Below are 14,563 nucleotides of genomic sequence, written 5' to 3'. Positions count from 1 at the left end.
TAAATTAGTTTAAAGGTATCAATTTGTATATTTAGAGATGACAGGTACTCCATGATCTTTGCTAAAACAGAGCTAAATTTTTTTTCTGTGAAATTTTCTTTGCAGGGATGAGGCTTGAGCCAAACTTTTCAAATGTTTCCAAACAGCTGGCCAGATATCCTACTGAATAATCCACCCAAGAAGCCCACAGATCTGTGGTGTCAGCTTTAACTGAAACTTTTCTGCCAATTAGTACTTCCAGAGCTAGGTTAAGTAACAGTGAACAACTTAACACTGTTACTTTTGTTTTTGCTTTCCTAGCTATGCAGTGAAAATGTCGGCTTTTGATTTGACAAGTATTTTCATCATTTACTCAGACTTTGCCATCACTTAACTAGAAATAATTACCGATTTTTATCTAATGCCGTTTCAGATCTTTGGACCATGACGAGTTTTCTCCTTCAATATTGATACGCCCTATTATGTTATTTTGAACCAATTCTGTATTGTTGAAGTGAACTCTATTTGGGCAAATGCTCGATTTTTAAAACAACAGACTGCTGAATTCAATTTGCAAATACTTAGGATTTTTTGCATTATTAAACCCTGGGTTATTGTTTTGTTTTCTCTGTCAGTGTCAATTTTCAACATTATGCTGGTTTTTAGACAAAGAATCTGGAAGCTTCCCTTCATTCTATGGTCTGCTCAACTCGAGAGCACTGAAGATCTAGTAGAATGCATCTGTGAGATCAGCTGGATTGGGGTGTTCTCGAAAAGCTGTCTCTGGGATAAGAAGTATCTATTTCCTTGTATGCTATCTAGTTATTTCACACTTTGTACTGAAACACATTACGTGGGTTTTTATTTTTTTTGAAGTGATCTGTTCTACATTTTCCACTCTAAAATGCTAAAAAACAGCTTGACAGCTTTAAACTTTTCTGAGGCCAATATGAAAGCTGGAAATTATTCCTGGTCTCTGAAACATTAAATTATAAAATAAAGTCAGAAACAAACACCTGGAAAGTTTTGGCGGAGGGAACCTCCCTGTGCAGCAGAGTAGAGCTTCCTGAAACATCCAAATGCAAAAACAAATTTTAAGTACTCGAACCTCATCCCTTACTTATAGGCTCCTGCTTGAACGCTGCTCTGAACTGCATGGGTCCACTTTAAGTATATAATATGGACTTTTTTCAGTAAATACTATAGATTTTCCCTTCCTTATGATTTTCTTAATATATTCTTTTCTCTAGCTTACTTTATTATAAGGATACAGTACATAATATATAAAACATACAAAATATGCACTAATTGTTATTGGCAAGGCTGCTGGTCAACAGAAGGTTTTCCTGACTGCATGGGGGTTGGTGCCCCTAACTTAGCCCTGTGTTCTTCAAAGGTTAACTGTATAAGTACTATGGCTACCATATTCCAATAAGGTACTGGAACTTAAGATAAGTCAAAGCTATATTAAGTAATCAGCTTTTAGGAACATCTTTCATTTTTAAAATCTGTGTGACCTCATTCTAATATTATTTAGATTTAAAATAGCATATTTTACATAAAATTTAAAAATACGTTTTTGCTTTTAAACATGCAAATAAATTTACTATATTAATCAGGCATAAAAATCAAAGGCAGCCTCCATCTGACAAAGGATGTTAAGATCTAATCATTTATGCAAGACTGAGCCAGAATACATATCTACACACAAAGTAATAATTGTAGTTAGATTCCCAAGCCACTGCCAAAAAACTTACTTCATACATATGATATTCTGTTATTATAATCAGCAACATCTTTCTTTTGAACAGCATAACATGTTAAACTGGGACAAACGCCAGCCAACACCTCCCAGGCCCCTCATGGCCGAGGCTGGGCTAGAAGCGCACTGTGGACAGGTTCAGTGACTAAGAGCCCTTCTCCCCGAGGCCCGCAGGGATTCTGGGGTATGGTCCCTGAGCTTCCAGACAGAACAAGGTGCACCTTTCCTGTTTTCAATGGAGTCCTGTGACATGTCCAGGCAGCAGAAGTGCAGGGGCACTTTAGGGAGGGGGAAGTGACAGAGGACAAGGCAGGAGGGACAGGCAGGAGCCTGGCCTGCAGCAGCGCCACAGGCAAACCGTAGTCCATCGGCCTGGCTACCGATGGACAAAGAAACACATCCCTCAGGGGCTGCTCCCTTTGATGCCAAAAGGCAACAGACATTGCAGACCTGACAGAAAATCAAAAGAGTTTTGACCTCAAAATAAAATACATTCACCTTTTTGAAAACTCACACCTCTAACAGGAAACAAACATTTCAATAAATTATGCTATTTCCATAAGATGAAACACCATGCAGACATTTTTAAAAAGATGTTTCTATATTTCTATATTTATTTTTTTAAAACAGGATGTTGAAAGAATTTTAACATTATGATTATTTTTTAAAAATCTTCACCTGAGGACATGCCCGTTGATTTTAGAGAGAGGACGGGAGGGAGAGAGAGAGGAAGAGAAACACTGATCAGCTGCCTCTCATACGCGCTCTGACCAGGGATCGAACCTGCAACTTAGGTTATGTGCCCTGACCAGAAATCAAACCTGTGATCTTTTGGTTTATGGGACAACATTCCAACCAACTCAGCCACACTGGCCAGGGCTATTTATTAATATAGACCAATGTTTATAACATATTAAGTGAAAAATTAAAGTTAAAAAATATACAGGAAGTTCTCATTAAAAACTTTTTTTAACTTTCTTAAAAGTAAATCTACCTAAAACAGGGGCTGCAATTTTATAGTAAGTAGTGGAGAAATAAATACATTCTTAGGATTTTATTTTGTAAGTAAAACTTGAATTTATATATCTACTTTACCTTATAGCTGATAAAATTTTGGATACAACTATAATTATGTGCTCTGCCAAGGAGCTAATAAGACATAGAGAAATTATTCTGTGAAAAGTTTATGATCATTCACTCTGCTTTCACAAAACATTTTTAAATAGCAATTTTGGAATTAAAAAATAATCAAGAACATCTCCAAATTTCCCAAGAGCCACTCATTCCTCTGATTAAAATCACCCCAGTCTCAAGTACTGATGACATCCATCATCCTCATCAACTCTCTCACCCTCAGTCGCTAAGGGTCTACCTTGGCCAGGCCCTCCCAGTTGTCAAGAGCTTTGGAAGTAGGTACGCCCCCTTTCAATAACATACTCATCAACTTGATGAAATTCTGCTTCTTTCACAAAACTTGAAATTTCCCTTTATCAAAAATATAAATTTTATTTTGGGGGGTTTCATAGTAAGTGCCTAACCTGAAAATGACTTACACATGATAAAAGAAATAAATCCAGGAGGGCTGTCTGAGTGGAGACCCACAGTATAAGTAGTAAGAATTATATTATTCTGGTTTGGAGTGAGATTTTGCAACTGACATATATAACTTAAAAGCAATACTTAGAAGTAAACAGGTATAACGTATATGGGGGCGAGCATGCACATGCTCTATTTCAAAAACTACAAAAAAGAAATTTTCCAGGCTACAACCCACATGAACCACACACAGAAAGCCGTACGAGCTGGTCCGACAGCACGTGCAACGCCCGGCGCAGTACCTGGAGAAGACGTGGAGGCCAGGCTGGCTCTCCACTGCGGCCTCTGGGAGGACAGCACCGCGCAGCCCACATACAAGGCCTGAGTCTGGAGCACTGACTTGACACTGCAGTTCAGCGGATTTGAAAGACTAGAACCGTAGGTCCATAACACAGAAAAGAACCTGAATAACTGAAAAACATCTTCTAGATGTACCTAAATTTAAAAAAAACAAAAACAGTGACATTTAACATTTACTAAATATAATAGTGTATGATTATAGAAAACAAATATCTGATTAAATATTTTGCTTTGCCTGTCACTTACACATTTTCTACACTTGGTATTTTAGCAAACTGGCAAGAATGTAAATGAATTCAGAGGACTAATATCCAGAGGACTTGCTCTAACTTTGCACGTGAACACCTTTAACAAACAAAATGAAGACACTAAGCATAACACCGAGACAAGAGTGATGCTAGGGATGCCTCGTTAAGGAAGCCCCTCAAAGATAGAGTGAACAATGTCAACTGTGTCACAGCTGCTGAGAAGGCAGGTCAGACAAGAACGAAGAACTGACCTGGTAGCATGGATGTCGCTGGTACTGTGATGAAGTTTCTTAGCTGAGTGACTCTGCATAGGCTAAATCACCTCTCTGAACATCCGTTTCTCACTGGTAATGCTATTAAGCACCCAAGTAGACTGGGCTGTTACGAGCCAACATGTGAACAGGCCTAATGCATAAGGAGGCACGTGGCAATGCTAGTCTCCTGTCACCCCTAGTGATAGGAGTCAGGATCACTGCGCTGCTTTACAGGGCCTATGTTGATCATCATATGCTCCTTACTGTTTAAAAGCCTACTTTCATTCTCATTCAAGACTGTCATGACTAAAATAGCCTATGACACCTTGAGGGGAAGAGCATGCCTGCAAAAGAGGGCCCACACCTTGAGGAACAGCTTCATCAGCACCCGGAAGTGAGCGGTGTCAGCCCCACAGAGGACGATCTCGAAGAGCCCGATGAGCAGGCGCAGGTAGTCTCTGCCGTCTGAGGCCAGCTGGTCAGGGTCCCACCACACCCCATCTGCGCGGACGTGACCAGAGAGACAAGCATGACTCCTGTGAACACTCTGCTGGGACTTTTTACTCAACAAAAAAATAGTCGTGGAGCCAAAAGCTCAGTTTTCAGGATATCCCATTCAAAACATTCACACCTTGTCCTACCTTTAGGAAAAGATTTAGGAGCCTTTACTGCATAAATAAAGTTTTTCAGCGAAAATATGAGTAACACCGAGTCCTCCACGGCTATCCGCTGGGCGGCGCTGACCTGCTGTATGTAATGCGCCCACAGCTGCGCTGGTAACCCCCGGTCCACCATCAGCTCAGAAAGCCACTCCGGGGGCAGCTCCTGAAACAGCACGGAAACAAGAAGGCACAGGCTCAAAGCAGTTGTCAGAACGGGTTACACAGGTGGACTGCAACGATGCGTATGACGGGGTAATAAGCAAAACTCTGTCTGTATGCGCATTTAGGTGAGAGAATTAGTAACTTTAATCAGAGTTTTAAAGAGATCTAACACCACTCACAAGAAAGGTGTAACCAAGGCTTCATTTTTATGCTTTCTTAAAACGCCACCCCTAAAAACAAACATTATTCATATAAATTGTGTGTACCAAATGGTACCTTTCTAAACAGAAGGAGTTGGGTTTCTAAGAGATCCTTAACAAGACTTTTCTCATTTCACAATTTTACTGCTAATCTGAAGAAGGTATATTATAATCCCCAAACTCACAGATGATTAAACAAGTAGCAGAATGTTAAGGTATTTAGAAATTATACTGCAAATGCCAAAAGGAAGTATGAGAAAAGGTGCAGGACAATGACAAAGAGAACTGCGTACAGGCACGTGCAGAGTCATAACTGGGAAGAAAGCCAGGCCAAAGCCAGACGCGCCAGACACTGTCCTCAGTGAGGGAGCTCTGGGCTCCGTGTGCTGCCAGAGCCAGGAAGGTGCTCGTGGCTCTCAGAGAGGGGCTTAAATATAAGCACTACAGAGCCATCTGTATCTGTGTATACAGAACACACTCCACTTGTCCACACTTTTAACACTGGGAGCGAATACAGCTCAGGTTTCACACTTTTACAAAAGAAGTTAAAAAAGTTAAAAAAAGTTAAAAAGGGCCTCTCTGGGCTACTTTTTAAAATACAAAGAAGTATTCCTTTAAAGTTTACATAACTTTAGTTATCTATGGCCACGACCAAAACTTATAAAATCTTGAGGGTATATGTAAACATGAAAAGGATGTGATTCGTATAACGCATCCTATGAGGAGCCCTCTGATGTTTGGAGGACAAATCAAAACAAAACACTATTATATATGACAGATATTAAAAGGAATAATCGTATTACCTCAAAATGGGATACTAATAACTTGGTAACTCTGTCAGAGACAGCAGTAGGCTGATGAGACCCAATTCCAACGTAATTTTAAAAGAATACAGATCTATTTTTAGTAATTAAGAGCATGAAGGAATATTTTGTTCAAGCACCTGGTGAATTCTTCACCGTGAAAAGCAGTTAGGCACACCTGGGATGACTAATCCCAAGGAAGATGATACAGACACAAAGCACCGCCACCCTGAAATTCTGTAATTTGATTATTTTCTGCAAAAGGAAATTCTGCAAAAGGATCTTCACAGTCACCCCAGATTGACTCCCGCCCTGCGGCCTCCGACGGCCCACTCTGCCCGGACCCCCGACCAGGCCGCCGCTTTGCACATCACCGCCTTTCCAGGGACGGCATGCTCCTTACCACCGCAGTAATGACACTTTCGAGCTTCTTTATTTTTTTCTGCAACGAACTGAAGACTCTCATTGCAAATGGAAAGTGAGTTTCTTTCAAGGATGAGCAGCATGAGACCAGCACGGCCATGACCACGTGGGAAGTCACCTTCTGCTTCAGGCTGAAGGGCTCCTTCTCCATGACGCTGACCAAATCTTCCACCTGGGAAAACAAGCACTGTCCGTTACTGGTAAGTCTTGGCTGGCGCCAGTTTTCCCTACACTTCAGGCCTCAGGAGATATTATGTGTTTTACATTTAAAGTGATATGACAAAAATAAAGCTTTAAAAAGATAGGTAAGCACTGATGTATCAGTAATTTCAAAAATTATAATGAACATAACTGTATCTGCCAATTGGATAAATGTTTTTCAATCAGAAACCTAATACCGTTATAAAGGTATATTTACTACAGCAAAAAATAATTTTCTCCTCCTTTGGACATTTTGCTATTTTAACAAAAATATAACTTTAATATTTTCAGTGAGATGGGGGAAAAGGTAAAAAAGTACATATTATTCTTACTGGTCCAATGAAACCACAATGAAATAAATTATATAAAATGTTAAGGATCTGAACAATCTGTAGAACATATAGTACAACACTATTCATGTTTAAAGCAAAAGAAAATTCTCAAGAATGCAAGTTATTAATTAAAAAATTAAAAGAAAAAGAAGACGACGATGACGATTCTACTAAAGCAGATGCCGAGAATGTTAATGTAAGGAATCTGGGGCTGAGCGTTAACAGCATCCCTACCATCTTTAACATTGAAGAAGGGTCCCCTGATTTTATATTGTCAGCCAACAACTCAATCATCTTCTGATTTGCTACACCAATTAGTTTCCCTGACTTTGTACTTTTAATGACATTTTCAAGAGCTGTAAAAAAAAAAAAAAAAAAGAAGAAAAAGAAAAAGATTAAACACAGGGCCCTATGTCACCAACACTTACCTAAAGAATCACATACAGTAAGGAATTTAAGCAAAAATTTTACAAGTTTCCCATGAAGACCTGATTTTTATTTTTCTTTTTATCTAATTCTGAATTTGTCAGTTTCTTCATCACTGTATATTTTATCTGTATTTCTTTCTCATTGTATATTTATCTCATTGTATATCTGAATTTGTGGGTTAGTTTCTGATTGTATATTTTTCCTTTCATCTAATTCTGAATTTGTCTATGGGTCAGTTTATTTCTCATATATTTTTCTCATTATTATATGCCAATGAAAAATGTTTAAATTTTGGCATGTATAACAAACACATGCTTTCAAACAGCAAGTATGGACAATTTTTAACGGTACTTTTTTTTTGAAATGTTACCTGTTCATTTTTCCTAAAATGCAACTGAATTTCTTACCTTCTTTCCAGCCTCTTAGCACAGGATGCAGAGAACAAAGTCCTGATTTGGATAAATAAAGAGCAATTTTCATCTCGGGAGACTCCAGGTCATCGCTGTCAATGACCATGAAGGGAAGCAGGTGCACCACTACCTGATTGGCCAACTCATCATTTCCACTCAGCACCTCTTCTGTAACTATTATGTCTGTTGCCAATTCAAGTACCTTGTACCTAAAAGATAAAGAAGCGCATTTGGTTTGGGGACACGTTAGGGACTTCAATTCAGCAAGAAATCATCACTACATTGTTCCACCTCAATTGACATTAATCCCAGTCTCCTCACCAAACACATTTTTCAGACACTTAAAATCCATGCTAATAAAGGAATTATTTGGGACTGCTAATTCAGCTAAATGCTTTTTTTAGAAATTACATTAGGTTAACTATAACATAAAAACGTATCGCACCATGTATCTTAACTCCACTAGAAATAAAAAATTCACTCATTAAGTTCAAAAAATATCTGAACACATGCTTTGCGCTAAGAATTAGATATGATAGACACAAAAACCTGTTAGTCATTTTTCCATGCAAAAAGCTTAGGTGCCCAAAGTAAAATAATCAGCCCTGGCCAGGTGGCTCAGTTGGTTGGAGCTTGGAGCATCACCCCATTAACCAAAGGGCTGCAGGTTCAATCCCTAGTCAGGATGCATATGGTAGGTAACTGATTGATGTTTCTCTTTCACATTGATATCCTCCCCCAAACCTCTAAAATCAACAAACACATCCAACTCAAAATAGTATGAGGAGAAATGAATACATACCATGCCCTATTTTTTGAAAGTTCTGCTCTTTGAAAGAGATTCAGAAGATTTAAAATGGTCACTTCTGATGTAAAATGTCTCTTGAAAATCTAGAGAGGAAAGAAATGTCCTGAGTGAATTTTTACTTGCTTAAATACATACAGTACTTCTTAAAGGAACTTGAAAAAAATAATGAATTATAAAGAATTTATCTTCCAGGAATCCTAGTATGATTTAAAAGTTTCAAGAGAGCAATTTCTTAAAAGTGGCATTCATGAGCCAATTTTCCATGACTCCAAGGTAAAATTCACAAAATCCTTTTCCTTTCTGAAGAATTTCCATGTGTGTTCCACTGCGCAATCTAATTACTCTCATGAGCTTTTTCAACCAAGCTTACAGATGTCTGTGCTCCCAAGAGATCAAATTTCCAATGGAAGAATAATTTTCAAAAATATTCCTGCCTAGAGCAGAGAATCACATGAGAAGGGCAAGAAAATATTTACCATAAAACGTGCATGTCAATGAACAGCATATTCACTCACCTCAAAAGCACTTACGGCCGACAAAACAACATCTATACTATCATCGCCTAATCGGGTTAAGATAGCTTCTTTTATGAAAGACTCGTCAATACTCTCCTGAGCAAGAGAAAAAAATATTTAGTTGTTGCTAAAACACTGTATGACTTCACACTAAAAAGGAAGTTTGGTTTTGTGAACAGCACTCAGAACACCAGCCAAGGAACCCAGGCTCTGCCCTGAATGGAAGCCCAAACCCTCTCTGCACACCTGCACTGATCTAGATATTCTCTGAAGGGCCTTTTTCCTTTAGATGAGTCATTGTCCAGCACAAACCTCTTACAGTTTCCACTGAAAATACAGTATGTACAGTCTAAATGTTATTTTTCTATTAAGGAGTTGATCACATTAAAATGAGAGCACCCAGATAGTGAGAGTGCACAGGTTTCAACCCCAGCTCTACCGCTTAGTAGTGATGTGTCCTTAGGGAGGTTACTGAACCTTTCATGGTCTCACTACTCTCATCTATAAAATACAGCTAATAATAAAAAAGAAAATAAAGCATATAATCTCTCACAGTAACAGAACGGTAAGACTTCTAATCAACCTGAAAATATCCCTACCTGCAGGTGCTAAAGAAAAACAACAGGTCATTCTGTTGGGAGATAAAACTAAAAATCCCTAAAATTCACAAAACTGAAGTCAAAGTTCTATGTATCAAATGCCACCAAAATTTTCTCAAGAAAGTAGCTACTAAGTACCCAAATATCCCAATCAGAAACCCTAGAAGAGAACCTACAGCATTATAGCCTGTGCACTGGACGTGCACAGTGCCCTTCGCTGAGAAACTAACTGAACGCCAAGGCTGGAGGGGGAGGGTGCACAGGGAGGAAGGATGAGCACAGCTGCAGGACTATCAGGGGATTCCAGAAACCTTCCCACTACAACAAAGACCGGTATTCAGTGAGTGTAATTAGCCAACAAATCAGTAAGATAAACTGATGAGCAGTTTGTGAAAGAAATCATACATAGATCAACCATTTTTAAGGAAATATTTTCACAGATCTACGTTATTATTTAGATAGCAATTTTAAAATTAAGTATAACTCTTTATACATATAGAATACCAAAACATTAAAAATTTATAATTCACATATTTTTAAAAACTACAAAATTAGTAAAACTCAAATGATTTTAATGTAGTCACGATGATTAGCTGAAATTAAATTCAACTTGTAATATGACTTAGTTCTAAGTGCATGACATCAGTTCTAGAATTCAGCATGTTTATACTACCATGCACTATGGGAAAGTATAACTACCACCACTTTTCTCTACTCCAGAAATTTTTCAAATGTGCAGAAATATAAAAGACAGTTTTAAATATTATATAATAGATGAACATTCTATTTTAATCGTAGTAACTACAGTAAAATGTATATACAATTAGCACTTCAAACTCATGATTTGAAGACTATGTAAAAACAATTAGTCCATTTAAAAGAAGTTAAAAAAAAATTTTAAGGAAATAACATCATTGGTAAGCCAAAAGAGAAAAAATTGTGAAGATACCGTTTGAATAACTAAAGTTAGGTAAATAACATGCTATCTGAGACTGCGAAGTCTTTGTAAAATATTCTCTTGGTATAAAGGCAGCATGTGCAGATCACAGGGGCCTCCACGCTCGCTTTTTGGAACCACTGGAACTTTAGACACAAATACAATTGCAGGGCTGACGTGGAAAGCACTCCAAAAGCTGGCGTTCTGATGCCCCCAAACACGGTCATGGTAAACCTAAGACAATCAAAAGCAGATTTCAAAACTGAAAAACACTCAGATAATTTGAGAACCTCTGTAAATTGATCTACAAATTCCAATTTGAGAAATACCGAGCTGGCGCTGGACTACTGGCCTGCAGTGTGGGAATACAAATGCAGCGGTTAGGAGGGCACGCACGGTGCCCAGCGGTGGCCGGAGCACAGCCGCTGCGGGTCCCTGTCCCGGGTGCTCATCTGCCTTACTCAGCTGGTCTCCGTAATGACACCGTATCGGTTCCAGGGGCTAATTCCAGGTCCTCGCTCTGGGGTTATCCTGTTCCTCATAAGGATAAAAACATCACAAATGAAAACTATCTGACACAAACCTTTGATGTTGTCATGACATTTTTCAGATGATTAACGGCCAGAAGTCTCACAGGTGCAAGTGGGTGATTCAGACTGAGCATCAAAGAGGTATCGGAATCTGCTAAAAACTATAGGATTCATCACAATTACCAAATGATTTCACCACTAAATTTGAGCAGCATATGATCAAGAATAAAAACCACAGAAAAACACCTCAAACAGCCAAACACATTCAGTAACAACTGTCAAGTTTCAGAAACCATAAAGTAAAGCAAAATCTCTGTCTCCAGGACATGGTATGAGGTAGATGAAAAAAATTGTACTGTTTCTACTGCGATTTCCTATACACTTGTGTCTATAGGTAGGTTTAATTTAGTAATTTGATAAAGTATTTTTGTATACTTCATAGACATGATTCCAAAGTGAAAAGCACTTGAGGTAAATCACTGTATTAGCACCTTACTGAAACTTAATTTTTAGAAAAACAGAATGCAGTTCCTCTAAAGGGTATGATAGTGACACTCAAATTAGTAACAACCTACTTACTTACCTAACTAAACTAAGGAAATCTATATACCAGGATAAGATTTGGAAACGGAATGTCATTGAAAATAAAGTCTCACTATGAAAGAAAAAAACCAACAATCATATTTCTCTTCATTATATTTATTTTCAAGGCTAATTATAAGAACTGCTTAGATGTCTAACTTCTAGTATAAAGACTAAAGGTGAATCATCAGAAAATTTCTGAAGTTCTAACATGATCCTGAAATAAAAATCCACCTCCTTTTTCCCTGATCAATGACTTAAAACAGCCACCCATTACTGGCGACACTACACTGGAAGGTGAAGACAGAGGAGAAAGAGGAGGACACTGCCAACCTGAGTGAGACCATCTTTCGGTGACTGCTAATGAACGTTACAGAAAGAATTTCCAAATGACAGTTTTTCTGGAATAAGTACCATACTCACAATTATTTAAGTTCCTGTAGCTTTCTCTAGGCATCCAATCCCTGCCTTATGGCCTCACCTCAGATAACTAGGCAAAACTGTGTAAAATCTCATCTCTTCATAAAACCTGCCAAAGAGCCCCGGCACGGTAGCGCAGCTGGTTAGAACATCATTCCAATGTGCCACCGCTGTGGGTTCTCTCTCAGATCAGGGCTCATACAAAAATCAACCAATGAGTGCATACATGAGTGGAACAACAAATAGATGTTTCTTTCTCCCTCTCGCCCTCACTCCTTTCTTTCCCTAAAATCAATTTTTAAAAAATTAAAAACAAAACACACACTCCAAAGAGAGGAGTGATGTAGCAAAAACTGCCTTCTAGAGTTCTTCAAGTAACCACACAAATAGACTACGAATTGTCATAAATCTTCTGAAGGAAAACTTACCTGATACTTTCCTCCACTTGTAGAGAGAGAGATAAATTGGTGAAAAAGCTCTTGTTTTTTTAGGTCTGTAATGTGCTTTAGGTGTTCCTCTAAGACAACATCTAACGTTCTGGGATACCTGGGATGAAATTAATTCATACAGAAAATTATACAAAGTTATTAACCACACACATCCTACATGCATGAAAGACATGAAAAAATTTTTAAAATTACTGAGATTTAGGCTAATATTTTAACCAATGTAATATGTAAAATCAAGTGATATCAATCAAGTTACTATGACTATTACAACAAGAACAACAACAAGAAATCTGTAAAAAACTTATACTCTCCACAGTTCCCACACAACCCTTAAGTTCTCTTATATTTCAAATACATTTAAATCTTATACTTGTCCTTTCCTGAAGGCGGGGAAAAAAAAGGACAGTCTCTTTACAATTAATTTACTATATTAAATTAAAACAAGAGGTACACATTTATAAAACAAGAGGCACAAACACACACTTACTTGCTTTCTAAAAGTCTGATAAGTGGAAGAAACTGTTCATTAAGCAAAGATACTTTATTAGAATCGATTTCTTCCTGTGAATTGTATGAAATGTATTCTTCAAAAAGAAGGCTGCAAAACAAAACCAGTATCAACAGACATGAGAGTTATCATGTTCTAGGTGGTTTAGGAACATTATCTCTCTCTAAACGCCCCACCCCCCCAACCCCAAGGTAGAAAATAATACTCATTTTACAGATTCAACACTAGGGCTAAAAAGTCTTATAATCTAACCCTGACTGGCGTGGCTCAGTGTGTTGGGTGTTGTCCTGCCAACCAAAAGGTCACTGATTCAATTCCTGGTCAGGGCATATGCCTGGGTTGCGGGTTCCTCCCGGGTTGGGGGTGTAGGAGAGGCAACCTGAATGGTGTTTCTCTCGCACATCAATGTGTGTGTGTCTGTGTGTGTATGTGTGTCTCTATCTCTTTCTCCTTTCCCTTCTCTCTAAAAATACATAAAATCTTAAAAAAAATAAAGGAGAAAGAAGTCTTATAACTGCCCGAGGTCAAAGGAGACCAGAAACCCCGGCCGCACCAGTGGGCCCTACTGTGCCACACCAAGACGAGCAGGGACTTTAGCCCCAGCTGATTCCAGAGCCCACGTTCTCAACCACTTCAAGTGTATACGCCCTTTTTGTTTACAAGCCATGCCTCAGAGCAAGAGGCACGAAAGGTGACACGCCAGCATACAGGCACCCGCCCAATGCCACACGGTGGCAAACCCAGATCCAGGCCACCAGGCTGCAGAACGTCCTGCTCCACTCCCTGGGAAATGGCAGGGGCAGGTTCGAGTCCACACCTAACGGCAGTGCCTACCTTCTCCGCACCGTATCAAGCTGCCTTTTAAGCAAGAAAAGAAAATGGGAGAACGAACTATTTTTACAGAAAAAGGAATAAATAATCTTCATTTCATGCCAATCCTCAGGACGAAGCTTCTAGTTGGTATTTACTGAACACCAACTGTAAGGTATTGTTTCAGGCACATTGGACCACTTATTGTTAGGAAATTAAATAGTCACAAATTACATGTAGCTATAACCCAATTCAGCTTAATTATGAACTATCCATGACCATGTATAAGTGCTAAAGACAAGCAAGAGAATTACTTTTCCTATTGTCACAATTACTGAACTAAGTACTTTTAATTAGTGAACTGACATGGACAAAGCAAGAAAGACATTATAAAAGACACTGAAAAACCCTAAATAGTATATTAAGCCACAAAATTACAAAACAAAAGCATGTTAAAAGTAACCACTTACCTAGCCAACAAATGGTCCAAGTTGTTCTCCAGTGATATATGTGTAAGGATAGCTTCCAAGTGCTTCCTGTAGATTTGACCCTCGTTCCCTTCAGTTTCTTCTCCTGAGTATATACAACAAATTAAAACTGACTGGGGAAATGGTTTTTGCATGCTTACGTTATTAAATTTACTT

General features: G+C 38.5%; 1 protein-coding gene across 1 annotated transcript in view; it reads right to left on the bottom strand.

Moving 5' to 3' along the window:
- The window catches only part of HEATR1 (HEAT repeat containing 1), a 46,499-nt gene that overhangs the window by 22,513 nt on the left and 9,423 nt on the right, over positions 1–14,563 (bottom strand). The window contains exons 9-20 of the mRNA XM_054584736.1: positions 14,390–14,492; positions 13,089–13,199; positions 12,581–12,698; positions 11,204–11,311; positions 9,085–9,180; positions 8,564–8,652; positions 7,759–7,970; positions 7,157–7,278; positions 6,370–6,561; positions 4,781–4,964; positions 4,504–4,640; positions 3,580–3,772 (exon numbers count right to left, since the gene is read on the bottom strand). Coding sequence (XP_054440711.1) covers positions 3,580–3,772; positions 4,504–4,640; positions 4,781–4,964; positions 6,370–6,561; positions 7,157–7,278; positions 7,759–7,970; positions 8,564–8,652; positions 9,085–9,180; positions 11,204–11,311; positions 12,581–12,698; positions 13,089–13,199; positions 14,390–14,492 — 1,665 coding nt within the window. The remainder of the gene's footprint in view (positions 1–3,579; positions 3,773–4,503; positions 4,641–4,780; positions 4,965–6,369; positions 6,562–7,156; positions 7,279–7,758; positions 7,971–8,563; positions 8,653–9,084; positions 9,181–11,203; positions 11,312–12,580; positions 12,699–13,088; positions 13,200–14,389; positions 14,493–14,563) is intronic.

This window comes from Pteronotus mesoamericanus, unplaced genomic scaffold, assembly GCF_021234165.1.
Source record: "Pteronotus mesoamericanus isolate MK-2021 breed Mesoamerican mustached bat unplaced genomic scaffold, CSHL_Meso_final contig_120, whole genome shotgun sequence".
Taxonomy (NCBI): Eukaryota; Metazoa; Chordata; class Mammalia; order Chiroptera; family Mormoopidae; genus Pteronotus; species Pteronotus mesoamericanus.
The sequence above is the reverse complement of the archived record's forward strand: the minus strand, read 5'-3'. Positions and strand labels throughout refer to the sequence as shown.